The sequence below is a fragment of the Ascaphus truei genome, chromosome 19 (genome assembly GCF_040206685.1).
Source record: "Ascaphus truei isolate aAscTru1 chromosome 19, aAscTru1.hap1, whole genome shotgun sequence".
Lineage (NCBI taxonomy): Eukaryota > Metazoa > Chordata > Amphibia > Anura > Ascaphidae > Ascaphus > Ascaphus truei.
The window spans coordinates 13,645,792-13,673,760 of NC_134501.1; the positions used below are offsets into that span (position 1 = coordinate 13,645,792).

Consider the following 27,969-nt stretch of genomic DNA (forward strand, 5'->3'; position numbering starts at 1 on the left):
GTGCGACACGCTTCAGCTACAATGGCGAGTGCGAGACGCTTCAGCTACAATGGCGAGTGCGAGACGCTTCAGCTAGAATGGCGAGTGCGACACGCTTCAGCTACAATGGCGAGTGCGAGACGCTTCAGCTACAATGGCGAGTGCGAGACGCTTCAGCTAGAATGGCGAGTGCGAGGCGCTTCAGCTACAATGGCGAGTGCGAGACGCTTCAGCTAGAATGGCGAGTGCGAGACGCTTCAGCTACAATGGCGAGTGTGAGACGCTTCAGCTAAAATGGCGAGTGCGAGACGCTTCAGCTAGAATGACGAGTGTGAGTCACTTCACTCCTACTCCCCCAGAAATGGAAATCTTTGCGATTAATGCAGAAACTAGTTATACAACCTTTCCCAGGTCTATATCTTCCAGATGCTACAGCTCAACCAGGAAGATGCCGCTTAATACACAGTGGAACCTTTCTAACACTTCCATCTTGGCAAACTTTTAAAGGAACATCGTATGGAAGGAAAAGATACCTTTCCAAAACCAGAATCCCTCTGGAGGAAGCAAACAGCTTCTATTCAAACTTTCCTGTGCTATATAGAACTGACTGGCTATTTGGTGCACTGCCCACCACAGACATCAGATACAATCACACTATTGTCCTGTCCATGAACAAGAGATTAAGAGCTATCTCGGCAAGCAACCGACATTCCAAGAACCACAGAGATTTATATCCATGGAGCAGGAACATTTTTTCAGCATTAGCAGTGGATGCCTGACAATGTGAAGTTTAAGTCCCTTTCTGTTAATGTATAGCGATTTATTAATGAATACAACACAAGGCAGCACAGGGGCAGAGAGAGCGAATGCCTGGACAGACCAGCCTAAAGGTTAAAGTACACATGAAGGAGCTTTGTCTGGAGCGGCAGCAGCTCCCCCTGTAATAGTGACTATACGGACACTTCATTTAGGGTTTCAGACATTCCTGGCTCCCTCATTGAATTTTTGGCTAGTTTGGGTACAGCCGCTTAGCACCGTTACGCACAAAATTAACCAAAACACTAAAATAAGTTGCAGTCTATCATACCAAAAGCAAAATCTGAGTGTTTTCTTAGCTGTTTTCCAGGGGGGGGGGGTGGTTTTAATGCATTGGTCAACTGTTCTTGGCAACTTTCGAGTGGTGTCTTTTACCATCTGTATTAGAGGCGGCTGGGAAACATATCGTCCGACTTGGCCACAGAGTACAGTTCTTGCAATGTGGCGTGTGTGTGTTTTTTAGATTACATGCTCACACCCCACCATCTTACTCAGCAGACAACAGATGTCAGAGAGGATCTTGTGGTTCCACCGCTGTCTGTTCAAGTGTGGAACTCAAACTACCAATCCTTAAAAAAAGGTGTGTGTGTGTGTGTGTGTGTGTGTGTGTGTGTGTGTGTGTGTGTGTGTGTGTGTGTGTGTGTGTGTGTGTGTGTGTGTGTGTGTGTGTGTGTGTGTGTGTGTGTGTGTGTGTGTGTGTGTGTATAGCTTAGCTCAAAAAGTGCATATTACCAAGCTTTGCTATCAGGCCCCAAAGTGTCCACTATACCTGCTACAAACAAGCCCATAACTTCCATAGGAAACTTCCATTTATTTATTTTTTAAATAAAAGCTTACTGCAGATACGTGTCTACACCCCCTCCAGACCACTGCCCTAAACCGCATGGGCAACCTCTACAGCGCTGATGGATTAAGTTGAGGGCAATCTGTGTCACCACTTGTGTTCTCTAGATTAGTTGCTGTGCTTTTATACACAATAAAATACAACGTGAGGCAGAGTTGCTAAGAACGCAATGAGTTAAAAAGAAATCATTTGTACCTCATATGGCCCCCAAAGATATCAGTAATCAGAGTCTGGACGAAGTCTGCTTGTCGTGTGACGGAGGATTTGTTGCGGGGTCCAACTTGCTCCCATTCCTCCTCACTGCCTTCTCCTTGTTCGTCTTGTTGTTTTACTTCATCCTCTTCCTTTTCAGGCCGAGTGTCAGGACCATTAGATATGGGCATTTCTTTAATGACAGGAGAGAAGGGATAATGTTGCCATTGTTAATAAAGCCCATTACATGCTGCACAAAGATAGCTCATAGTTTTCCCAATTGTCACTCTGAGGCTTCGGCCATGGTGAACGCTGGAGAGGGCGCAAGCGTTCACTCGGCTTCTCCCCGCCGCCTGCAGCAGGAGAGATCTGTGTACTGCATGCAGAGGAGACGGGGAGGCGCGGCTGTGACGTCACAGAGCTGGTTCTCCCTCATTGGGTGAGCCGCTCATGTGACCCGGCTGCCGCGCATAACATCTGCATCGCGAGCGCCGGCGCCTCTGCTTTCGTGCGCTTTCGCGCACTCTATAGACAGCCTCATAGAGGCACAACTGTGTGATCGCGTCGCGCGCCCTCGCGATCACCATGGCCGCAGCCTGAGGCAGAAAGCAGTGAAAGATCTATACTGGACATTCATGGCAGTGCGGTACCATATGTCCAAGCATATTCAAGATAGAATACAGCAATTTGGTTTATTCCTAAACGGAATAATCCAACGCTTTAGACGCCATCCTGATCTGAGCACTGCATGAATAGGATTAAATCAAACGGTTGGGAAAATTGGTCACTTTGTGAATTATGTAGGTGCTTCATAAATATAATTGTTTGGTATTTTTGTTATTTTGTATCGAGTTACTTAAATTAGTAAACCATTTGTGTGGGCGGAGATTCTCAGGAAGTCTGGTGGAATGTAGAATGGGAAAAATGTCGTCTCTTAGCATGGGAAGGGATTACAATTTGGCTACATAAAGGGTCGGAAATAGGAATTTAGGTCCAGACCAAAACCCCACAATGATGGGGCTAACCAGAAACGGCAAAAATAGAATGTCAAACCCAAACAAAGAGGAAACACTGGAAGTCTCAAATGATGTTCACAAATGACCTTTTCACTTAATGTAACTATGTATTTGTCATCATAACTCTATGCCCAGGACATACTTGAAAAAGAGCGGTAACTCTCAATGTATTACTTCCTGGTAACACATTTTATAAATGTTCAGCCGAGGAAACTAGCAAAACCTAAGGTCGCGCTTAGTTATAGCGCTCGCGCACAGGGCCATAACACGTACCTGAAGTCTGTCGGGGGTGCCCATAGTGGGAGTGACTGCGACGCGGAGACCAAAAGCGCAGAAGACAAAGGATTTTGTGATACACAGCGACAGCCGCATCACGTGACTGGTGGCAAGTCAATCACATCTCCATCTTGCCTTTTGTACCTTCCCCCTTGCTGACGTCGCCGCCCCTTGCCGCCAGCGAAAATCGCACTAAAGTGCAACTTTTGCTATAGTGACGGCGGCGTGTGACGTCATGCGTTCGCGAGCAAGCAATGCAGTGCTCACTATAAGCGCAGCCTTAGACAGGCCAACACAAAATGTTAACGAAAAGCAAAACTGACCAATAACAGAAATCCATTCTTTAAAGGGACAAACTCAACTAAATGCTAAACTAATGCAGCAACTTGTTTTACGGGGATCTAGGCGATTGGTGTCTTTTATTCAAATCTGCCAACTATAAGTATGTAAATATAGTGAGCTGGGAGTTGTGCATGCAAAGCCGGAACCCCCCTCCTCCCCCCTCCTCCCCCCTCCTTATTGTTTATGGTCTCTCCAATAAGGCCGGCGTAAAATAAGGAGATTGGGAGCCTTGGTCAGCCAAGTATTTCCCGAGGCCACTGAGAAATTCAACCAATTTCCAAAAAAAACGAAAGCATTTGCTATTAACATTGCTAGATTTGCTTGAGGAAGGCAGTTACATTGTTACATTCTAGCCAGCGACATGAGATTGCACCTTTAACCCCTTGGATGCTCCACGACTTGGTGGATAGGTGCTCCAGGGGCCCCATGACGCAGTAGCTTCGTCATATGCCGTTTTCTAGAGGAGACCACGCTCTGCTATTCTGTGGAGCGCTGAAGGCGATCTGGCCGCCTGAGAAACCGAAGAGAACGACTCTTCCGTTCCTTCACCAGTGACTCAAGAGGAACGGACACATGGTTGTAAAGTGCCGGAGGGGGCGTGGCACTTGAAGGGTTAAACATCTGCAGGATGTAACGGGCTGCATGGAGGTAATAAGCAATCAAACCTTTGCAGTATCCAAACCAATTGGTGTCATATAAAAAGCCCCTTATAATTCAAGTGCTCTCATAGTTCAGCGGCTATCCTTGGAAGTAAGCCACAGATGTGGTAAGGCTACTTTGTTATCAGGAGCTGGCTGTTCCTGGGCATCTAGTTGCAATGTATGTCCGACTTGAAGGCTGGATAGAACCAACGTCAGCACAACCAAGCTGGGGTGATGAATGCAATTGCAAATAAAAAACAAGAAAAAGAACCTACTGTCATTCTGAGGGAAAAGTAGTTTCTTTAGGGATAACATTTCTTCATGTAATCCATTCAATATGAATCCCAGGTACTCTTCAGCATCTTCTTGACGACCCTGCACAAGAAGGAACCAGTTAATATATATTTATTTTTTTTACTTGTGCACGAATCATATCTTCCAACATGCGTATCAAAGACATGATTCCCAAGGTGGAACGGATATATTGATCGCCCATGATTCCCACGGTGGAACGGATATATAGATCACCGATGATTCCCAAGGTGGAACTGATATATAGATCGCCTACGATTCCCAAGGTGGAACGGATATATTGATCGCCCATGATTCCCACGGTGGAACGGATATATAGATCACCCATGATTCCCAAGGTGGAACTGATATATAGATCGCCTACGATTCCCAAGGTGGAACGGATATATAGATCGCCCTCTCATCATTCAGAAAGTTACATCATATTCTGACAGCTCCATCAAAATCATTGTTGCTGGTTCAAAGAGCCCCCTTACAGATTGACTTCACATTAAACACTTTACTACATGAAACCATTACATTTCATGCCTTTGTATGGATGAGGGAGAAAAACCAACCCCACATGCAGACCTATGCTATATGTGACACCTGGAAATCACAGCGCTACTTCTCACATCTCCAACCTATTCTGTACAAGAAGTTTTTTTTTATTTACATTTTGCAACAGAAAAGCAAACTGGTGCTTTATTGCATGACGGCGTGAATAATTGAATAAAACTGAAGAGATTAGGGTGCCACCCACGACTTCTCTGTAGAGCTGTACCTTTTCTGAAAGACTTGATTTTGTCACAGTAAGTAAACGGTAAATATACGTGGGTTCGAAAGCTGCTCCGGGGCGGATGTCTCGGACAACTTTCTCACCAGGAGCTGCGCAGGAAACAAGAAAACAAAATGATACACATCTTCTACATAATAGATGCATGGGTTTATTAAACAAGGTGTGATCGCCTGATCTTCAGCTTAATCTTTCCTGACATTCTAACAGGGAAAGTCATTTTGATTGACTGAATACTCTTACAGGCAGTCCTCGGTTATCCAGTGGAATCCGTTCTGGAAGTAGCGCTGGATAGTGAAACCGTTGTAAAGTGAGCCCCATGTTAATCAGTGGCGGTGAGCGTCGGATAACGCATTCCGGCGTTGAAAAACAGCCCATAGGGTTGCATTGGAAAGCGTTGGATATGCCATGCGTTGTAAAATGAAACGTTGGATAACGAGGACTACCTGTATTGATCAACAAATACTAGAGCAGCTAGCACATGTCATTTTGTTTCATTGTATACTGTATTTCAGCAGAAATCATTCTTCAGGTTTTATTCACAAACCTTGTTTTGCTTTAGGAAGCACCGGCATGTTGGTGAATTCGTTCATGAGCCGCACACTGAAAAATAGATGTTTCTTTGTTTTAGAGTGGGTTAGTAAGAACTGTGCCTAGCATGGGCACGCAGGGAAGCAAATAATCCACAGGCACAAAAATGAACGGCATATGTAGATGTACAGATAAGACTTACTGCTTTCGATGCCGCAGAAGACCATCATGCAGAAATCTGCGGCACCAAAAACAGCAACGTTTGCGGCCGGGGAAGATGAACGCTCCAAGGGTCCATGCTTCTGAATGGGACCCCGTAGTGTTAATGCTTCACTTGATGGGCCATCAGCAGAGGAGAGAAACCGATGCTAACCTTGTGGACAAGCTACACAGCTGTCTTGTCTCCCATCCCCAGCAGCTCTGCAGGTAAGGAGCAGTCTCCGGTCGATGAACGAATATGGTCCTATAGTATTCCCCATCGTGATGGGGGCATCTATGTCACACAGAGTTGGACAGACTGCTTCTTGCCTTCAGAGCTGCTGAGGACAGCACACAGACAGCTGCCCCACAAGGTTAGTATCAGTTTCTCTCCTCTACAGATGGCCCAACAGGATCCCATTCAGAAGCACGGACCCCCGCAGCGTTAATTCTGTCAGGCCGCTTACCCTTTTGCACCGAGAACAGCAAGTCTTACTACATCTGTAGCATGCTTTGGCGTTCAAGTTGTGGCTACTGTTCCCAGCCACTGAGATTTAGATAGAGGAAAACCTCCCTGCACAAGCTGTCCTATCACAGCTTTCCCAACTTCTTCACATGGTTTTGGGAAGTTTGAGGCAAGCCTCATCTGTACAACTAATAAAAGGCAGGAAGATGAATTGATGTGTGAACGTCACACGAGATAACACTGGTCTCCAATAAAATCATGAATCGTTATTTCCTGAAATGGGAAAACGGAGCAATACCTCCCCAGTCCCCCTTCTGGAGACCAGTGTAGCTGAAACTTACCGATTTTCCTGGCGTGACCAAGAGGAACACAGCCATCAGCAATCTCAATGGTGATTAGACCAAGAATAAGGACTGCACTACGACTAGCGACATTTGTGCGATTGATTACCTTGGGCCGTGCAAGGAGCTAAAGAACTAACCTACGGGTTTAACGGTCTCTCCTGTCAGTGAAATAGCACATGCCTTCTCCACATATTAGGCAGCGCAAAATAATGACCATGCGGAAGCATCCAACTTATCTGATTGCCTGTTAGGCTACAGAGGGAAAGAGAATTAAATATTGTAATAGGGTACTTACAAACTATCAATCATTGGAGTTGACGTGCACGGCCTTTGAACTTTATTATACACTGGAATGGACTTCATAAGATGATACATTGGAGGACAAGCCACCAGAGCTTGCAGTGTCTAAACGTGACGTTAAGGAACAGTGCAGACTAATTAAATAAGATAAATGAATTGATGGTAACAGTTACAATATATAAAAAGCAAATATAACTCCTAAACTTAACATTGTACGTGCAGCAGCAACAGAGAATTCCTGCCCTGAAGAACTTACAATCTAATCTCATATATATATATATCTGAGGCACATATAAAGCAGAGATAATTTCCCCCTACACCGCTCCCTATTTAAACAGGCGGAAGAGCAGCGTGTTCAATTACCAAAGAAATACACATCTCAGTACAAACTCATTTTCACCTCATCAGTACCTTTCAAATGACCCTGGGTTTACAAAATCCCAAAGTATTTTTTGTAAAAAGCATTAAGGATACAGCATTGACATAGCACCAGTTCCCTTTGTTGATTAGTCCGCGTGGTTGTAATGATACTGGCTTGTGTACAAGTTTTACGCTCTCCAGCAGTTCTGTAAAGTTAACAAAAAAGTGCACGTGAAGTTACATTTTATTTGTATCGTACATACTAAAGATGTCGAAACTGCAGCAGACAACCGTGATTCCTAAAAAGGAAAATAAGAATTTTAAGTGGCAATCCATGCCGGCGGATTTTTTGCGAATTGTTATTTTTTTTATATAGCATTTAAGCAGGGGGTCTCCGGAGCTGAACCCCTTTAATTTCAGCTCCGAAGACCCCGTTTCCGAAAATATTTACCTCCTCGGCTCTCCTAGACTACAAGGGTTCACAATACATCCGCTGTTCAAAGATTTCACGCCCTGTGGACCAATAGGAAACCGTGACATCATTGGTGTGGCTTCCTATTGGTCCATGTGACGCGGGAGCTTTAAACTTTAAAGCCCAGCTTGCTCAGCCGGAGCAGTTACAGGCACCTACTTCGGAGGGTAGTATCTCCGAAAGCAGGGGACGACCAGAGCTAAAATTAACAGGGTTCAGCTCCAGCGACCCCCTGCTTCAATTCTACATTAAAAAAATTAAAATAAAAAAAAACTTCACCAAAAAAAAATTGCCTGCATGGATTGCTTCTTTAAGCAAACTAATGTTTCAATTAGTCCTTAAAAATGAGACACACCATGGAAGGGATCGTCAAGCTGGTTAAACAAATAGCGTGTAAACAAAGTAACTGAGTATCGTTTGTTTCTTGACGGTCAACCTCCTACTCACTGCATCTAATACCAAGTGCAGCATTTTTCCTGGTTATTTTACATTAATTCCAAGAAGTACAATTAAAAATCCTGCAGGCTTTACACGTAATAAAATAAATGCACACGTTGTTATACTGGGTTTGCCAAGGACGAATAAAAAAGAATGACAGTAAAGTAAGAGAAGAATGCGTCAAATGTTTTTCAATATTAGCCAGTGTTCCAAAAACTAAACTATGATGACAAGAGATACCCTACATTCATTTCAACATTTCCCCGTTATAGAAAACTTTGGCAGGGCAGAATATGCTTGAAACAAACAAAAAAAAAGGAAGTGTACAGGAATTGTCTGAGAAAAAAAAATGGTAGTCTTTATAGAGAAGGGGTGTTTAAAATGCCCAAGTAGAACAGAAAGATAGTCAACATGGCCATATTGTGACCCCAGATTTGGAAAGGTGGGAGGGTTATCAATTAGTGATCAATCATTTATTCTACATTGTATTGCGTAAAACTGCTTATTGAAATGTTTATTTAAAAAAAACCCACAAAATTAGTAACCTGAACCGTAAAACATTTCCTACCCCCTTCACTGCCAGGGGTTAATTTCAAAGTCTGCGCTGTAAATAAGCAGATGAAATAAAATGTGTGTTGTGAGCACCATCTGCTGGCCACACAGAGCCAAAACCTGCTACTGAAGCCACACCAAACTCAACCCATTGATATAATACCTACTTCAAATCATAAACCATTGTGTAAATGAGATATGTACTACTGAAGGAATAACTGATGCCAAATATATTGCAGATAGAAATATTTGTGGAAGGGTTCCATTCTCCTAGTATTTACTTTCACAAACAAAGTTCTTATCACAGTATGGACTACGGCAGTGGTGCGCAAACGGGGGGGCGGGAGAATTTGTAAGGGGGGGGGGGGGAGGGGGTCGCAGGAGGTTACAGAGGCCCCGACCTCTTCCCCAAGGCATTTAAATGAAATGCCGGTGGAGGCGTGAAGCCTCTGTAACTCACTTACCTGCTCTCTGCGGGTCTTCGGCGACGCATTGCATCAAATGACGCAGCGGGGTCACGTGATGTCACATGACCCACGATGTCATTTGATGCAGTCATTGGGAGAGGGGGTGCAAACGCTGCGGCTCCCGGGCAGGCGGGTGCAGCTCAAGAAGTTTGCGCTCCCCTGGACTACTGTTCCAGCATGACGTTAGTTTGTAAATCTCTATTTGAAGACCATGGGCATACGGTTACATTCATATACGCAAGACAATTATCAAAGATTATTCATACAGGCACTGGTTATTTTTGTAATCAGAGGCTTAACACGGACTAAGACTGGAAAACACATCTCTTTGCAACTACAGAGTTTGTTTTAATGTCATGAACGCAATCCTGGTTATAAATGAATGGTTATACATTCATGTAAGAGGAAAGACCAAACAATTAGAGGAGTTTTATCAAAGTTTTCATAAACCCTTAACAGCAACTACATGATAGAATTCTATTTCTGTAATACAACAGTATTTCTAAACAGTTACATCAGTGGTTTCCAACCTTTTCTCTCTCTCTCTCTCTCTCGGTGCATCCCTAAGTCACAGTGCTCAGTCACTGAGGCACTCCCACAGCAGGACAGTCAGTCACATGAGACAGGACAGAGACAGAAGGCACAGGGCAGAGATGGTCACAGGAGACACACATACAACAGAATAGATACTTAACAAGCCTCACCTGTCCCCTACCCATGCTGCTTCCTCATCTCTGCTTGGCCACACACCCATGCTCCTGACACCACCTCTTGATTGGCTGCATTAACCAGCAGCAGCCAATTAGGGTGGAGGAAACTGCGCAGCCCCCTAGAAGCTGCCCTGCTTTCTCCTTGCTCTGGGAGACCAGCAGCCCCTTGTGATCCTCTCACAGAAGCCCAGGGTTCTGCTGAACCCAGATTGGGAAATACTGATTTAGGTAGTAAGCAACGTTAGGCTGCTTAAGGCTTTGAGCCCTGGCAGGGTAAGTATACTAAGTACCTGGCATGTGTCATTTCTGATTACTTTCAAAGAGATGGTACCGTGAGGACACCCTACGGTGGATACGATATAAGAAAAATAGTTGAGCACATTAAAACCACAAATGTGTTACTATTATTTTAAAATTGATTTTACAAGGGGTCCTTCGGAGCTGAACCACATTATTTTTAGCTACAGGGACAGCCCGGTTTCTGAGATACTTTCTGTTGCTCGGAGGGAATTTAAATGGCTGTCCAGTAGGAATCCTTAAACAATGACATGGCGGCTTCCTATTGGTCCACAAGATTTGGAGGCCATTTTGATTTCCCTGGCAGGAGCAGAAACACCAGTACAGTAAGTATTTTGGGACCGGCTGTTCAGGTCTGTAGGACCCCCTCAGTTCTAATAAATCAAAGATATAATTCTAATACTCTTCGTGTAATTGAATAAGATGTGGTTGTAAAGAACTTTAAATACTTATTTAATTCATGTTCTCATTCATCAGTCTGCTGGATATTCTCTCTTTCAAAACCAAGCAGCCAAACATAATTTGGGGCAGTCCAAAATTATGTTTCGCTGCTTGGTTTTTAAAGAAAGAATATCCAGCAGACTGATGAACACCAATTAAATAATTATTTAAAGTTCTTTACAACCACATCTTATTCAATAATACTAAGAGTATTAGAATGATATCTTTGATCCTCTTCAAAAGGTCATTACATTTTGACTTGTAACATCAATGAAAAACAACAACTGTTACAATATTACAGACATTGTTACATCACAATCGAGATCTCGCTGCGAGTCCGTGCAACCGCAATTTCACGTGGCGCTGTATTTAAAATATTTCTACACTATTGGGCTAAAGCACAGTGGTCAGTGACACTTCATAAAAAATTACAGCACAACACATTAACTCTGGCCTGTTTCCCTCTAAGGATCCAGTCATTCTAATAACAAAGCCACTGAGACACATTCAAATTTTTATGATGTGCCCGTAGCATACTTCAATTTTTTAAACCACAAACAATTGCACATTTATAATTACCAGTGTTTTGAAATAGCATCCATGTTGCGTACAAATTGACTATGTATTACATCCTGATCATAAATTAATGGTTTATACATTTGTATATTTTAATTCGCAGAAGTGCCTGTTTTTCCATTTAAAACTACATCTATTCTGTGTCACCTTTCCAACTGTTCCCTTGGTCACTTAGCTGACGGAAGGGATTGCAATATAGACAAAAATACCCAAAAGATCAGTTTTGCTGTCCTATTCTAACCAACTTTGTTTTCATTGGTTTACATTATTTTGCCATGAAAACCAACCAGTGAATTTTAGATAACTGATAATTAGTGATATTTCACATTTCTTTGAATGGTGCTGTAGACAGATCCTGATGGCTTATATTACTCTGATCAGAGTAAAGTATACCTGCAATCTTTATGGCTACGGAATCTTCCGACACTGGAACAGGCCCCTCTTTAACTTCAACCTGTTTCTCAGGGACCGGGACAGTTGTGGCAGGAGGGGAATACTTAGTCTCAACATAGGCCACCTGTGTGGATGGTGAGGGCTTGGAATTGTGAAAAAGACTAGCCCAGGACTTAGCTGGTGGATTTACAAAGACCGATCCAGAAATGGGGATCACAGACTGAGTGGCTGAACTTTCCTCTGGCTTGGCTTGCTCTATGGTGGTCTCACCCTCGGTGTGAAATTCCACCCCATTAGAGGCTGGGCCTTCGTCTGAGTCTTCAAGTGTTTGTCCATTGGTAACTGCAAGGTTTTCAGTAGTATCAGTACCAATACCAGCAAAAGGCTGGACAACAGCTGTCCTTACTGGGCTCTCCCTCCCACTGTCTGAGGGGATGCATGATTGTTCAGAATTAGTAACACTGCATTCCTCCGGCTGACCAGCAGTCCTGGCATCGTCTAGTGCATTAGAAAAAGAAGCGTCATCAGATAGAGCTTCATTGTTGAAGTCCACAGAATTATCTGGGCTGTTACAAGTCCTAGGAGAGGCTGAAGAGATTGGTATATCTTCTGCAAACTCAGCTTCATCTGTGCTTATACTGTTAAGTCCTGATGAGTTGGCATGCCCATTTACAAGGGCCTCTGTAGGGACACTGCCATCGCCAACATCTTCTAAATAACTGTAGTACCCAGGGGGTCTCTTTTTCTTCTTTTTTCTCTCACGCTGTCCAATGCCAGATGTACCATCACTGTCGGCGTTGCCACTATTATCGGCGTTGCCACCATTATCCTGTGGAAGGGCAGAATCTGTGAACTGGCAGTCAATGGTATCATAGTTGTTTTCATGTAGGATGTCATCATGGGTTTTCTGGGCAGGAGTACAGCCGAGAATGAATTCGGGAGCCTGAGGATTCAGGGTGCTTGAAATACTATAATCTGTGTTATTTAGCAGGGACACGTCTGTGTCAATAACTTCATTGATACCAAACTCAATTCTCTGATATTCTTCCCCTGAAAAACGAACACACGGCAACTGTTAAAAACTGTATACACCACAAAAAAAAAAAAAAACATTTAATTGTGAATTAGATCCTGTTAGGGCTTGAGAGACTTTAGACTTTAACATAAAAATAATTTTCAGGTGTTAAAGCTGCAGTTCAGGCAATATCCTGCATGTGTGTTTTTTTTTAATAAATCAGTTCTGTAGTAAGAAAAAATACTTTTAGCATTTTCTGTTTTAAAAACAACAACTTTGAAAGACCAATTTTCTTGTATTCTATTTTAACAAGCATGCTTGTTCCTATAGCAACGATTTACATTCCCCATATTTAAAGATGTCGCCAAACTTTGCCGATCAACAGACGGAGAACGAATTGACCGGCAGCTATGCAGTTCTTTAGGTAATTAGAGATTGCCCACATGAAACTATTGAAGTAAAAAAAAGAAATAAAAAAAAAAAAAAGACTGAACTGCAGCTATAAGTACCAGAAGGGTTAAATTATGTCAATGTATCACCCAGACTATGCCAATACATGATTTTTGCAAATAATATATTACTGAATCTTAAAAATACAGTAAGCAGAGAAAGGTCATAGCAGCATAAAAAAGCAATCAGACAATTTTTCATGTAAAAACAAAACAAAGGGAAATTGTTTAGATTAGAATACGGACTTCATCCAGTGACTCCAAATATTACTATGAGTCCGTTAAATGGATGATCATTATAAAGAAAGAGGGAAATCCTAAACCATTCATGAGCTCAAAAGCTGATCAAAGAAAGCGGTTACAGACAACCGCGAGTACAAAGGCAACCCCATACGTACCATCTTGGAGATCACTTGTAGACCGAGGGCTACACAAAACTGTTTCATTGAAAGGGGGTAGCTGTATTAAAAGAAAACAGAATTAGCTTTTTTAAAAAAAAATGCACTACGGGGTCAGAACACGTGGGGGAAGCAACTTAAATTATTGATGAAACCTATTGTTGGAGGATAGACAGAGGGTTGTCATAAATGGAACTTTTTCAGGTTGGGCTCAAGTCGTGAGTGGAGTACCTCATGGATCGGTACTGGGACACCTGCTTTTTAACTTGTTTATTAATGACCTTGAGGTTGGCAGAGAGAGCAAAGTCTCCATCTTTGCTGATGATACTAAATTGTGTAAGGTAGTAGAATCGGAGCAGGATGTAATTTCTCTCCTGAAGGACTTGGAGAGACTGGAAACGTGGGCAGGTAGATGGCAGACGAGGTTTAATACAGATAAATGTAAGGTTATGCATTTGGGAAGCAAGAATAAACAGGTGACGTACAAATTAAATGGGGATACATGAGGGGAATCCTTGATTTTAGAAGGATTTACGAGTGCTGGTAGACAGCAGGCTTAGCAATAGTGCCCAAAGTCATGCAGTAGCTGCAAAGGCAAACAAGACCTTATCTTGCATTAAACGGGCAATGGATGGAAGGGAAGTAAACATAATTATGCACCTTTATAAAGCATTAGTAAGACCACACCTTGAATATGGAGTACAATTTTGCGCACCACTCCTTAGAAAATACATTATGGAAATAGAGAAAGTGCAGAGAAGAGAGATTTATTTACATTAGACAAGAGGCGTCTAAGAGGGGATATGATAACTACATACAAATATATATTCTGGGACAGTACACAGAGCTTTCAAAAGAACTATTCATCCCAAAGGCAGTACAAAAGGACTCAGGGTTATCCCATAAGATCGGAGGAAAGGAGATTTCACCAGCAACAAAGGAAAGGGTTCTTTACAATAAGGGCAGTTACAATATGAGATTCATTATCCATGGAGACTGATGGCAGATACAATAGATTTGTTCAAAACAAGGTTGGACATCTTTTTAGAAAAGAAAGGTATACAGGGATATACCAAATAAGTAAACATGGGAAGGATGTTGATCCAGGGAGTAATCCGATTGCCAATTGTTGGAGTCAGGAAGGAATTTATTTTTCCTCTTATGAGATATCATTGGATATGTCACTGGGGGTTTTGTTTGCCTTCCTCTCGATCAGCATACTGCAAGTACGAATATAGGATAAAGTATCTGTCATCTAAATTTAGCATAGGTTGAACTTGATGGACGTATGACTTGTCAACCTCATCTACTATGTAACTATGTAACTCAATGCTAGCTTATTTTCATTGAATAATGAATAAACATTGCTAACATGCATGAAGCAACAATATTCAGAGCAACTTGGAACCCTTAACTGTACTGGGACCACATTCATTCCCAAATGTTTCCTAATTGAGCTGACAAATATAAACTGACAAGGCGTGAAAGACCATCTGAACTGCTATTTACTCCACTGTCAAATGCTTTACACAGCTATGCAGACAAGTGACCATCACAATGTAAACGGAATTTTAAAACACTGTGACTTTAAAAAAGTTGATATTCGATTACAAACAAAAATAAGCCCCCAGAATGAACAGTCTTGCAGAATTAACACAGATACAATACGTTTGTGTTACGTCTGTGTGTACCCAGCATCACGCCTTGTCTGTTGTGTTTTACAAGAAGTTACATTTATGTCCAGAATTCATCTTAGATTGTGGTAAGCGCAGTTGATCGACCTAAAAAAAGACTTAGACCATATAGTAGTAGAATTTGCAATACAACCAAGACCACACTGGAAGTAAAGGGGTAAAATTGCACCTTCAATAGAACACATTTTTACACTGTCTCTGTATTCATGATGGAAAAAAAAGGCAAAAAAAATAAAAAAAAACTAAGAATTTGACTGTGAAAATGGGTCTTTTTACAAAATGCTTCATTTACCAAATACATTAAATTAAAGTACTGCCCTTTCAATAATAATAGTTCTTGTATAGCGCTGCTAGTTTACATAGCGCTTTACAGAGACATTTTGCAGACACAGTCCCTGCCCCGTGGAGCTTACAATCTATATTTTGGTGCCGGAAGCACAGGGAGATAAAGTGACTTGCCCAAGGTCACAAGGAGCCGACACTGGGAATTGAACCAGGTTTCAAACTCAGTGCCAGTCAGTGTCTGTACTCACTGAGCCACTCCTCCCTCAATCCCTCAATGCCTCATTTGTGCTGTACTTCTGGATCTATTTATCTGTAAAGTTGCACCAAAAACCCTGCACGTTTTTGACCAAGTAATGATTAGTAGAAGCCATGTGAATCACCCCAACCTAAACACCAGAACTCACCAATGATAAACACTTCCTTTCGAGTCTTCTACTTGTAATTAAGGTAAAAGGGGCTACTTTCTACTGGCAAAAGATACTACTAGTGTGTCAAATAAAGCATGTAATCCAGACATGTGTAACATTTCTTCATCAATTTAGTGTCACATATTGGTCAGCACTGAACTCGTAGCACACACATCAGTTCAGAGTAAGTACCCCGAGGTTTATGCCCCCACATATCTTCCCTGGTAACATTTGTACTAAATAGACTTGCGTTCTTACCTCAACTGTGCAGCGAGCAGTCACAAAGAACTCTTTGAATTCATCATCGCTAAACTCCCCAAAGAAATACTACGAAAAAGGAGAAACAATTAATATGGGGAAAAAGTACAGGAGAAAAAATAAATAAAGGCATTCTAAATAACAAGAAAAAAATAATAACAGATCAGTCACACTTTAAAACTACAAATGTTCTGTTAGCTTCTTTAATTAGATTTCACGGACTATTAAAAAAAATTAAAAAACCCTTATCGATGAACTGACCTAACAAGAGGCATCCCCAAGGGAGAGTGGGAGGAAGGGGGTTAAGGGGAGGACCCCCTGGGGTTGAGAGGAAGGGGTTAATAAGAGGTTGTCTCCCCTAGGGGTGGGAGGGGTTAATAAGAGGCTGTCTTCCTTCCCCCCAGGGGCGGTGAGGGGGTTAATAAGAGGCCGCACCCGTGATGGGTAGGGACGGGTTAATAAGAGGCCACCGCCCCCAGGGGTGGGGTTAATAAGAGCCGTCCCCGGGTGGGGAGGAAGGGGTTAATAAGAGGCCCCACCAGGGTGGGGAGGAAGTGGGCCAAGAAGAGCCCTCCCTGCCCCCCAGGAGAGGAGGAAGAGGTTAATAAGAGGGCACCCAACGGTGGGTAGGTAGGGGTTAATTAGAGGATCCCAGTGGGGAGGGGTTAATAAGAGGTCGCCGATGGGGAGAAAGGTGTTAATGGGATGGTGTTAAGGCTATCCCAGGGGTGGGGAAGAGGTAGGAATTGAGGTGCACAGGTCCTGATCTTTTGGTGCTTGCCTGTCTATACTTGTGGCAGCTGCTGCAAGTGGTCTCAGGAGCTGCCAGTCACTCCCTTCCTAAAAACTCTCTTCCTGTTGCTGAGGCAGACAGAAGCGCGGCAGGAAGAGAATGGCAACATGTCTGACACAGCTCCTACCACATTCCAGCTCTGTCAGCAGGCATATTCAGCGGGGCGGTAAGGGATTTTCACCATGCCTGTAAATTAGTTCAATGACATTTTCAGAGATAGTGTCACACACTATTAACTGATGATAACCAAACGTTTGACGTTCCAATCATATGAAGCTCTACAAACAATGACCCAAGTTATTTAGCATTACAAATTACATTCAAACCAAAAGTTGCTCGGAGTTCAAAATGGGTAAAATACATACACAAGAATTAGAACAGTATACCAGACACCTGCGATACAAACTACAAATATCACCCTATTCAGTTCAACTCTCCAACTCAGTGCAGCTTTTATGCAGGAACAACTTTGTTCTATACAATGCTGGTTAATCCTGAGCTGCACTTAAATGGTCTTACATACTGTACAGCGCTTTCAAACAAAAAAAGAAAACTGCAGTTCCAGCATGTACAATTCTTTGGAAATGAACATGTACATTGCTGAAATGGCACCAAAATGAACAGACTAATCCATGGGCCCGGAGCCAGCATATCCTATTAAAACAAACAGACCTTTCTGTTTTTGTGTTAGTGTAGTGGCATGTGCAGCGATAAACAGATTTAACTGGTTTGACAAATCTACCCACTTATATGCAGTGCTAAAGCTACTCTGCAAACCCTTAGTGTCCAGACCGGCAGCAGCCAATTTGGCGAAATGGAAGAATAGAATTCTGCCCCGAATAGGATGTAATCTGCATGTGTTCCATTGTGTGCTCTTGTAGGCTGCACAAGCTAAGACCTTCAAAGATTGCTATGGAGGAATGTAGAGTTTAATGCTACGCCTAGTGAGTATGAAGTTGGGGTATTTAAACTTCAATTCCATTACAACGTGCCGTGCCTGCTGCTAAATTATTTTTTATAAAGGGCATACAAGCATATTTCCAATTTATTTTGTATACATCACATTACGGCTGGTCACTATTTTCAAAGCATTAATCATTCAATGCCAGTTTTAAACTGGCTTACATCATGACGGAAAAAAACGTTCGCTTGGACGACATTTGTGAAGATTCCAAATCTGAAACGCTCCCCGTTTTGTGTTTTTTTTTAAACTCATTCAGATATAAAATCAATCTTGCCCAATATCATATTATGCTCTCTGGCTCTAAAGAGGCCTGAATTAACTCTGATCAAAGACTGACTATGGCAGGCGACCACCCATCACAGAAGCCTCATCTTGGAACACACATTTGTAGCTTCCCAATTTTTATGTTTTAAAAACAAAAATCTGTTTAATGAGGTTATTACTGAAAAGAAGCATCAATGTCAAATACCTACATGTGCTACCTGTTGCAAATGTTGCCATTAAAAATAAACATACCCTATATTATATAATCTCCAAAACGTGGAAAATACTGCAAATGCAATGAAGTTTTTTTCATTTTCTCCTATCTCCTCTTTTTGTCCTTTATGATTTGTCGGTTTTTGTATTGTACTAAAGTGCTGCTGTTTACGTTTACGCTAATATAAAAAAGGTATTACACGTACGTTAAAAAATGTTTGTAAACAGAGTAACAGGCTACCCTTTTATTTTCTCTACCCCTCCCCACCTTTTTTCATAGAAAACTCAAAGAACAAGTTAAAAAAAAAAAAAGTTAAATGTACACAGCCGTTTACTTTTTATTTTATCATAAAAACAGGGATTTACAGTGTTGGAACTGGGGGTTCCCCAAAAACGGAACTGTGGATCCTGAGATACTTACAGGTGAAGCATGTAATGACAAAGCAGAAGACATTAAAATGTGAGATCTGTTCAGGTTCTTACTAGAAAGCCTATTAGACCCAATTCTGTGCTGCTCCTGCCATAAACCAGCCACCTTGGTTTTTTTTTTTTTTTTGCATTATAATTTGGATTATGAAAATAATTTTACGATTATGCCAGATATTTGAAATTGTCTAATTATTACTGATAAACCAAAAAGTATTTTCTGAATATTTTAAATAACTTTACAGTTAGCAAGTAAAATATCCAATATCAAGCTTGGTCTTGTGAAGACAAAATATTCTTCACCGGTTTTTAAACCCATGTTCAGTATACGCCCTATACTCATGTTAGACAATCTCACTTTAAGACTGACAGGCATAGAAAGATAAAGTGTTCTGCTGAAAATAAACACAAATGGCTAACAAATTCTGTAAACTATTTCTCACTTAAATAAATTCAATATCATGTGGTTTTCTCCAGAGTATCCCTTTTTGTTAACATTTCAGATGTAGGTAGTATAAAATATGAAATGCATTGTTGTACGTCTGTTTTATTTGCAGAAAGATCAAATTGAGACAATAATTGAAATGTAACCCATGTTTAAAGGAGCAGTCCCAGAGGGTTACAACGGTATTTGAAAGTTAGTGTGGCATGATTCCTTAGGCCGCGATTACAGTTGCTGCGCGCGACGGAGCGCATGACGTCACGCGCGCCTGTCCCTTGCACTAAACCTGCACTGAGGTCCGAGGCAATGGGGAGGCGTGGCCGAGACGCCACGTGAGCAGTTCACCGTCATTGGCTGAACCGCACACATGACCTGGCTGTTGCGTGGCAAAGAAAATTATTTGTCTTGTCCACAATCGTTCACACGGTCGCACGCTCTATAGACGGCCTCATAGAGAAGAGGTTTGTTGTTCGCGCATGCCAACGCTGCCACTAGGAGGCCTCATCCCCACTGCTTGCGGCTGCGCGCTGCACACGCCATAGCACGCGAACAACCCTATGGGACTGGCCCCAGTCACTGCCGCCGTGCACTTGCAGAAAGCGTGATGCGCGACCGCCTTTGCCAAAACACAAGTTTTGTCCTTTAGCACGGAGGCCGAGTGTTTGCCAATTCACGGCGTCGATTCAGCCAATGAGGGCAAACGAGCCGCGTGAGATCATGGCCGCGCCCCCACCACCCTTCTCCTGACGCGCAACCACAGATCACAGGTCGCGGCTGAAACTGGTGAACGAGCCGCCAGGCACTGCGACACGCGCGTGCACGCAGTGACTGGGGCCGTAGCCTAATCGCGGCCTTAGCAAGATCCAGGCAGCCGTAACAGACTGACTTCTTTGCATCCTGTTATAAATGTATGTTTCCCCTGTCTCTGGGTCTGCCGAGTTCTGTTTGACAAATGAGATTCATAGTTACTATACAAACAATGTTCTAGTTTTTGGGATTGTTTATTACCAAAAGACAGAAATAAAAGCAATGGATGCTTTTTACGATCTTTATCATGGAATAGTTATGATTTAAAAAATTATTTCAGCCATAAGCTATGGTGGGTAAAAAAATAAATTAAAAAAAAAAAAGTGATAAAAATCCTCCACCGTGCAACATACAGCAAATAGCAATCCCACGAGTGAGCACATTCACATCTCAGACAGGTCTGCAACCCTGCTATTCATCATTACCTCTTAGTGCTTCCACTGCAGCCAGGGATTCTGGGAAATGACATGCAAATGACCACACTGTGTGTGACCTTTTGCTTCAAATCCATTTTAACATGGACCACTATGATATGGGATGAGATGGGCTGCCTTTTTAAGGATATTTCCAACAGGTTACTCTATGTCTACTTAAAGATAATAGCCTCTGGAGTGGGTGAACTAGGTTAATTCTTTAGTCAGGAACATCTAAAGCAAACTGTTCCTGTTCCCCGGGATTACTTTTAAACCATAAACTTTTTTCTTGCCATGCATTTTAGGAAAGATTAATTAACCATAAATAGCTCATGAACAATATAAATGAATTGCTTGTCATCTCCATATGAAAAGATACTAAGTCTGTACATATCTTACAATTGTCAGTGTCATAAAGATGTCTTCTGCAAGAGTGCCATTGTCTCCAGACTACGATTTTGGTACAAATTATATTGGTTGATTTAAAAGTTTGCATTAGAACTATAAAAACATTACAGCAACCCCGTACAATGAAAAAAACATATACACTGTAAAAATACCTATTGTAGCAGTTTGCTTACTTGTTACATTGTTAACAGAGGTTTATGAAGTATGATGTGGTTTCAAACTAACTGCATGTCAAAAAAAGCAAGAACACACAACTTGTTTTTGTTTTACTAGCATTCAAATTGGATATTTTTATGGGTCTGGAAAGCACACTGGAAATAGCCAGCAGTTTAAAGCATAATTTCATTCAAAATCCTGTGTGTTTTTTTTTTAAGATGGGAGAGCCAGGTTACAGCAGAAATTAAACTGTTCATGCTGACACTTAAGAAAATACAAATAATTAGATCAAGGAGGCAATGGTAATTTGTAAATTACAGAGAATATAGGACAGAATATTAACCTCTGACTAACCTTATCAGCTATAATCTCTCATTTCCAGGGAAACCCCTTTACAGGTTTTTACATTTCTCTACTCATATCTGCCACCATTATAAAATAGGACACAGAGCAAAGGTTAACTACCGCTCACTCAATGATTACACTGATCTAGTGTCAAATCCATGTTTTAATCATACTTCAGATATGAAGCACCCCTAACCCTATGCATGTTTCACTTCTGCTCACAGGGGGGAATAAGATATTGTTAGTGCTACAGTATTCAATATTTGAAATCTTTTGTGCCAATAGGAAGTTGCAACATGATTGGTTGCGGCTTCCTATTGGATGGCTATTTAAATCCCCTTTAATAATCCGAAGGTAATTCTGATAACTTTTGTAATCCAAATAATGATGCAATAAAAAAAAAAAAAAGGTGGCTGGTTTATGGGAGGGCAGCACTGAATTGAGACTATAATTAGCTTTCTAGTGTGAACCCAAACATATCTCCAATTTTAACGTCTTCTGCTTTGTCATTACATTTTTCAGGCGCAAGTATCTCAGGAACCAGGGTTCAGTTTTTGGGGAACCCCCAGTCCCAACCATGGGGGAAAAAAAAAAAAAAAAAAGTTGTTAGGGGGAATTGCTGCTTTAAACTGAACTGCTGATGAACTGAAGGATTTCAGCTCTGAGACCCCAAAGAGAGATGGTATGCTGCAGAAATCTAATTGGGTTCCAACACAAAGATGAACTTTACCGCCCATCATCATAGACTCACTAAACATTACATCTTACCCTGTGACATTTCTGACTTGATAATGTATGCATTATTAAAAGACAGCCTAGACGCAGTTCATATTTGTGTACTGCTAATATTGACAATGAAAGGCAGTTGTATTATTACTAGGGTTATGTAAACGACTCATTAACACAACATACTTGACTGGGAGGTGACTTTGGACCCATTATGCCGAGACTCTGGACTCATGTGAGCTAAAACTGATACAGTATGCTTAACCAAAGGATACAGGGGGGGGGGGGTTGGGGGAGGGAACTTAACTGCAGTCAATCCACAGCCGCCATAATGTAATCTTTGCTTAATTCATGATCAAAATATTAGTGCAGCAATTATTTCCCCTTCCTATAAGTACTGCAATATCCCAAGTGTTTAGCACACCTTACCGTTACCAAAAATTCCATATTAGTTAGGCATTACAGGCATAACCCGCATTAACGTACGCAATGGGACCGGAGCATGTATGTAAAGCGAAAATGTACTTAAAGTGAAGCACTCCCTTTTTCCCACTTATCGATGCATGTACTGTACTGCAATCGTCATATACGTGCATAACTGATGTAAATAACGCATGTGTAACAGGCTCTATAGTCTCCCCGCTTGCGCACAGCTTCGGTACAGGTAGGGAGCCGGTATTGCTATTCAGGACATGCTGACAGACGCATGCGCAAGCTGCCGTTTGCCTATTGAGCAATATGTACTTACTCGCGAGTGTACTTAAAGTGAGTGTCCTTAAACCGGGGTATGCCTGTATGCTCTCACACTTAAGAGATCTTTCTCTTCCTCGCTAACATAGAAATCTCCTAACTGTAAAGTTTCTAAAGTGTTGCTCTTACAGTATTTATCTGGGCAACATGTGTACTTGTATGGCTCTTCAGTGTCTTTACATTAAGGTGGCCAGAATCCTGTACACCATTTCCTGCGCTGGACAGGTGAAAGTTTGGTGCATGGCCAACTTACAATATGAAATGTAATATTTCAAGCGTACCACTAATTTACTTCTGCAGTTTTCAGACCGATTGCCCAAACTTTTCACTATGTCAAAAACATGTTTAACTATTTGAAACGTACGCAATCAGAAAGACCTGAATGTGAGAGAAATGTTTTACACAGAGGACTGAACCACATAAGCTACTTTTGCAATGCAAATAATGATTACACAAACACTAGTCCTTACCCATCATAGAATGAGAATGCCCTACAAATGAAAAAATACATAAATAACTGCCTATGCAGCAAGTAATCAAAGACACACAAAGGCTACTGATCAACTAACAGCAGATTAGTCCCAAGGAGAGAAAAGGCGGTGAAAAGTGTAGTTCAGCACAATCAAAAATGGTTAAAAATTATTTATTGGAAGGATGACATGGGAGGCATCAGGATAACGGGCATAACAAACTATATACATGATCAAGTGTGTTGCATAAATCTGTTTAATCACCATAATGCATTCTTATGCCTGACTCCAATATTCGGGACTTTATCAGATACAGACAATTTGCCTTTGCCATACTTGGTCGCACTGTTTTTTTGATCACCAAGCCCAGTCTCTCCTAATGATCAACTAAATCTAACTAATAGACCAAATAATAATTGTAAGTAAATGGCAGGTGCACACTATGGAAAGACTAAGCTAAACAAAATAAGAGAACAACTAAGGGCTCCCAAAAAGAAATCCACTTTGTTGCACACCACCAAAATAAATAAGTGTATAGAAAATAACTTTATTCAAAAAGAGGGTTTGCATAAAACATATCACTGTATAAATAGAACCAGTGATTAAAATATATAAAGTGTAGGCAGCGTAGCTACTAAAGCTTCACTAGTTAAACTGGTTGAAAAAATACCAGGTGTGGAGCAAGGAATGTAGAAATGATGGTTAATATCTCATCATCTCAAATATTGTGGCTAAATGGCCTGGCTAGAACATAAATAACCAGGTGCGCAATGGTGATAATAAATTCACCAATGTATAAAGCCACTGGGGGATTAACGATGAATACAACTATAGTAGTAGCCAGCAAAGAGTGTTAGCAGATGCACTACATAAATACCTATAGATATAGGAGTCAAAAACAGGTCAATATAAAACTGATCACTCTGTACTAGTATAGTGGCTGGTGGATACTCATTGCCAACTAATAGATACACCCGATACAATATATAGCAAGATGACAACACTGTAAGCTATAAGAATAAGTGTAATATTGGTGGTAGGCAAATGCCTACACAGCACATAATATAGCCAGATAGTGTTGACTAAGCTAGAATCAGAGTGTATCTGCCAATGCACGAGGACCAGCTACTAAATGATTAACCTAAACCTGCATGTATATCTCCCAAATTAGTACAAAGTAGCAAGAACCTCCATATATCATAAAAACAGACCCATAGCGGTTGGTGTCTGATGACGTGTGTGTGATGTGCCCGATGCACGTTTCCCTACTACTACGGAGCTTCGTCATGGTAACGAGAAAACTTTATCGAGCTACCATGCAGTTATAGGTCCAGATGTCTACCTTTGAAATTAAATCTCATTTCAAGTACCATAATAAATACACATGGAGACGTGATATATTTAAAAACCTCTATATACAGTATTACATCTATAAATAACTATTTGTTGGCTTAATTAAAAGTAATTACAATATGCAGATCTACACGTTGCTAAAACACACCTGTGCCAAATGCCATGCAAAAGGAGATTGAGCAACTAACTTCTGGTACACAACTGTGTAAGTGTGTATCCATTTACAGGAATCTTCTCCATTATCTAAAATTAAGGTAGGCGAAAGGAAGAGGCACATAAAATGTGTGCCTCTTCCTTTCTCCTACCTTGCCAGTACTTTTGGATCCAGCTTTGGGGCCCCAGGATCAACGGAAGGTGAGCACCAAAAACAAACACCTTGAGAATTTTTTCCCTTAAACAGTGGTGTGCCACTTATAATCTCCTTTGTATTATCTAAAATTAACACATTTTAACTTTCTGCACTTGAAAAAAAAACATGTTTCTGCACTCTCCTCCTGTAGGGATCTGTCATACATTGTTCTGCAGTGTTGCAGGCCTCTTTGGCAGGTAAAGGAAAAGTGAAAGCCCCCCCAAAAAATCAGCAACTTCTACCCAAGCTTCCTGGCAAAGTCACATGTCCAATACAAAATTGACATATTTAAACTGTTTTGCAACCACCAATGCAAATCCTTACAACATAGTATACCCAGCAACCATCAATGAATCAAAAAAACCTTCAGAAACCCTTGTCAATGATAATATTTCTCCAGTTTCCTAGAGATTTTCAATCTATGGTACAAAAAAAATGCATAAGAAAAAAAAAAGTAAATATTTAACATGTACATGTTGGTAGGAAAACAAGACTTTGATGAGACGGTTTCACTTCATCCCATGCTTAATACTGAGCCAACCCTGTCACACCAGCGTAATAACAGGCAATGGAGTCCATGTGGGCTGTATGAATGGATGGGAGTCTCTGGGTTGGGTCTATGGTTGGCTCCCCTTAAGTGACACTGTTCTGTGTGACAATGAGTGATACAAAGTGATCCCCCTTAGGGGCGAAGTTGTGGAGTTATATTCCTCTCCTCCCCAAACCTCTCCCACATGGTCTCCCCCCTCCTCGGGCCTGGCTCTCCTCCCCAAACCTCTCCCACAGGGTCTCCCCCTCCTCGGGCCTGGCGCTCTTTCTCCCCTCCTCGGGCCTGGCTCTCTCCCCTACTCGGGCCTGGCTCGCTCTCTCCCCTACTCGGGCCTGGCTCGCTCTCTCCCCTACTCGGGCCTGGCTCGCTCTCTCCCCTACTCGGGCCTGGCTCGCTCTCTCCCCTACTCGGGCCTGGCTCGCTCTCTCCCCTACTCGGGCCTGGCTCTCTCTCCCCCTCCTCGAGCCTGTCTCTCCCCCTCCTCGAGCCTGTCTCTCCCCCTCCTCGGGCCTGGCTCTCCCCCCATCTTAGTTGAATGAGGCTGCAGAAATCGAGCAGGGCCTCCCCGGTCACGGCCTCCCCCGCCTCCCCGGTCACTCCCAGGCCTCCAGCGCGTCCCCGGGGGGAAGGATAGCGAGGCCGCGGTGTGAGCCCCGGCAGAGGGGAGGTCGCTGCATACCTGAGCGCTCGGGGAAGCCATGGCGAAGCGTTTCAATGGAGCTGGGTGCGGGCCGCTCATGCTGCTTCCCCCGCCGCCGCCATCTTCTCTCGCGCGCGCAGACCGCGCTTCGCTTCCACGAGCGCATGCGCAGTGCGCTACACGAGGCGAGCTGGTGTGTGTGTGTGTGTGTGTGTGTGTGTGTGTGTGTGTGTGTGTGTGTGTGTGTGTGTGTGTGTGTGTGTGTGTGTGTGTGTGTGTGTGTGTGTGTGTGTGTGTGTGTGTGTGTGTGTGTGTGTGTGTGTGTGTGTGTGTGTGTGTTTTTTTTTTTTTGTTTGTTTTTTTGTTTTTTAAATACATAAAATGAAACATTTAAAAACCACCTAGTATTTTAAGTGTACTTTTCTGCCAGCTATCTGTACGATGCAGAAATTCCCTAAAGCATATTACTCACCGCTTCATACTTTTGCTTCTTGTGAAGTCTTTTGTCATGTAGCTATTAGGCTGCGGCCACGCGGCGCTTGCCGAGTTTAGTTCCTGCAATTCAAATTATCCCGTCTCCGCTCACGCGGTGTGCGCAGGCACGCACGCTCTCCCAAGCTTGGCTCTTGGGGAGACAAAAAAAAAGAGAGTTTGAAGCGTGCTCAACATGCCCCCACGCGCGCGCTTGCAAAATAGCCAGGACACCCGGCGCTCATGCTTGGAGAGCTGATGACGACACCGCTCTGAAGCATGAGCGCGGTCAGCACCAGTGGGGACGCAGCCTTAGGAATAGTCCATAGAGACTGAAGCCGTGCGGAGGCGCGCTGAGGCTCAGGGAAAGCGGTGCTTTCCCTGGCCTTAGAGCGCGCGCCGTCCGTGGGCGGACCAGTGACGTCATGGAGCTGGTTCACCCTCATTGGGCGAACCGCTCACGTGACCGGCCCTGCGCTCCGGCAAGCGAAGAAACTAAAGATTTCTTAAGACACACGCTTCCGCAGGCGTGCGAAAGCGTGCGCTAGCCCCTGCTAAAGCCGCTCTCATTGCGGCTGCAGGGGCTCAGTGCCGAGCAGCAGCGCGCCTCAGCACGGGTCAGCGCATGCCCGAGGCCTTAAACTGCAGCTGTAAAGATTTTCATAACTGTTAACCGAGACCAGTACTTGTTTAGAGCAATATCCACTCCTAAGAAACCAAAGTATTTTTTTTTCCAGCCCAGTAGTTTAAACAGGTTTTCAGTCTGCTTGCAATGGCTGTGCCTTCATTACTTTATTCTAGAAATTCAGTGATTAACTTGGAGATGGTACATTTCAGTAATAACCAAACTTGGCTATAAATTTCTAACCAGACACATGTCCATTGCTCATGTCTGCTTGTTTATGGTATGGGTTTTTGTATTTTATGTGACTGGATCTACAAAGGAAAATCTGATGGTCAACATAAGATTATTGTTTACCACTGGGGTGTGAATAAAACCTAGTATTTTCAGGGGGAAAAAAAGATATACCAGCTTTTATGCAGCATAATATAAGTTATAAAGTTGGGTTTTAGTGCACCACGGACCCTGTGTGTGACATATCTCACATCTGATCCCTCTTGCATTCTGCTCAACAATGTCTCCTGCCTACCCCATTTTTTTTTTATCTAAAACCGTCTGCCGAC

The 27,969-nt window shown here is 42.5% G+C and overlaps 1 protein-coding gene across 1 annotated transcript in view; it reads right to left on the bottom strand.

The window, feature by feature from the left end:
* Positions 1 to 26,500, bottom strand: part of USP10 (ubiquitin specific peptidase 10) — a 34,764-nt gene extending 8,264 nt beyond the window's left edge. The window contains exons 1-10 of the mRNA XM_075576675.1: positions 26,353 to 26,500; positions 16,245 to 16,313; positions 13,601 to 13,661; positions 11,739 to 12,788; positions 7,507 to 7,598; positions 7,028 to 7,137; positions 5,741 to 5,796; positions 5,182 to 5,285; positions 4,382 to 4,481; positions 1,835 to 2,024 (exon numbers count right to left, since the gene is read on the bottom strand). Of these exons, the coding sequence (XP_075432790.1) occupies positions 1,835 to 2,024; positions 4,382 to 4,481; positions 5,182 to 5,285; positions 5,741 to 5,796; positions 7,028 to 7,137; positions 7,507 to 7,598; positions 11,739 to 12,788; positions 13,601 to 13,661; positions 16,245 to 16,313; positions 26,353 to 26,412 (1,892 nt within the window). The 5' untranslated portion in view covers positions 26,413 to 26,500. The remainder of the gene's footprint in view (positions 1 to 1,834; positions 2,025 to 4,381; positions 4,482 to 5,181; positions 5,286 to 5,740; positions 5,797 to 7,027; positions 7,138 to 7,506; positions 7,599 to 11,738; positions 12,789 to 13,600; positions 13,662 to 16,244; positions 16,314 to 26,352) is intronic.
* Between the last annotated feature and the right edge of the window lie 1,469 nt (positions 26,501 to 27,969).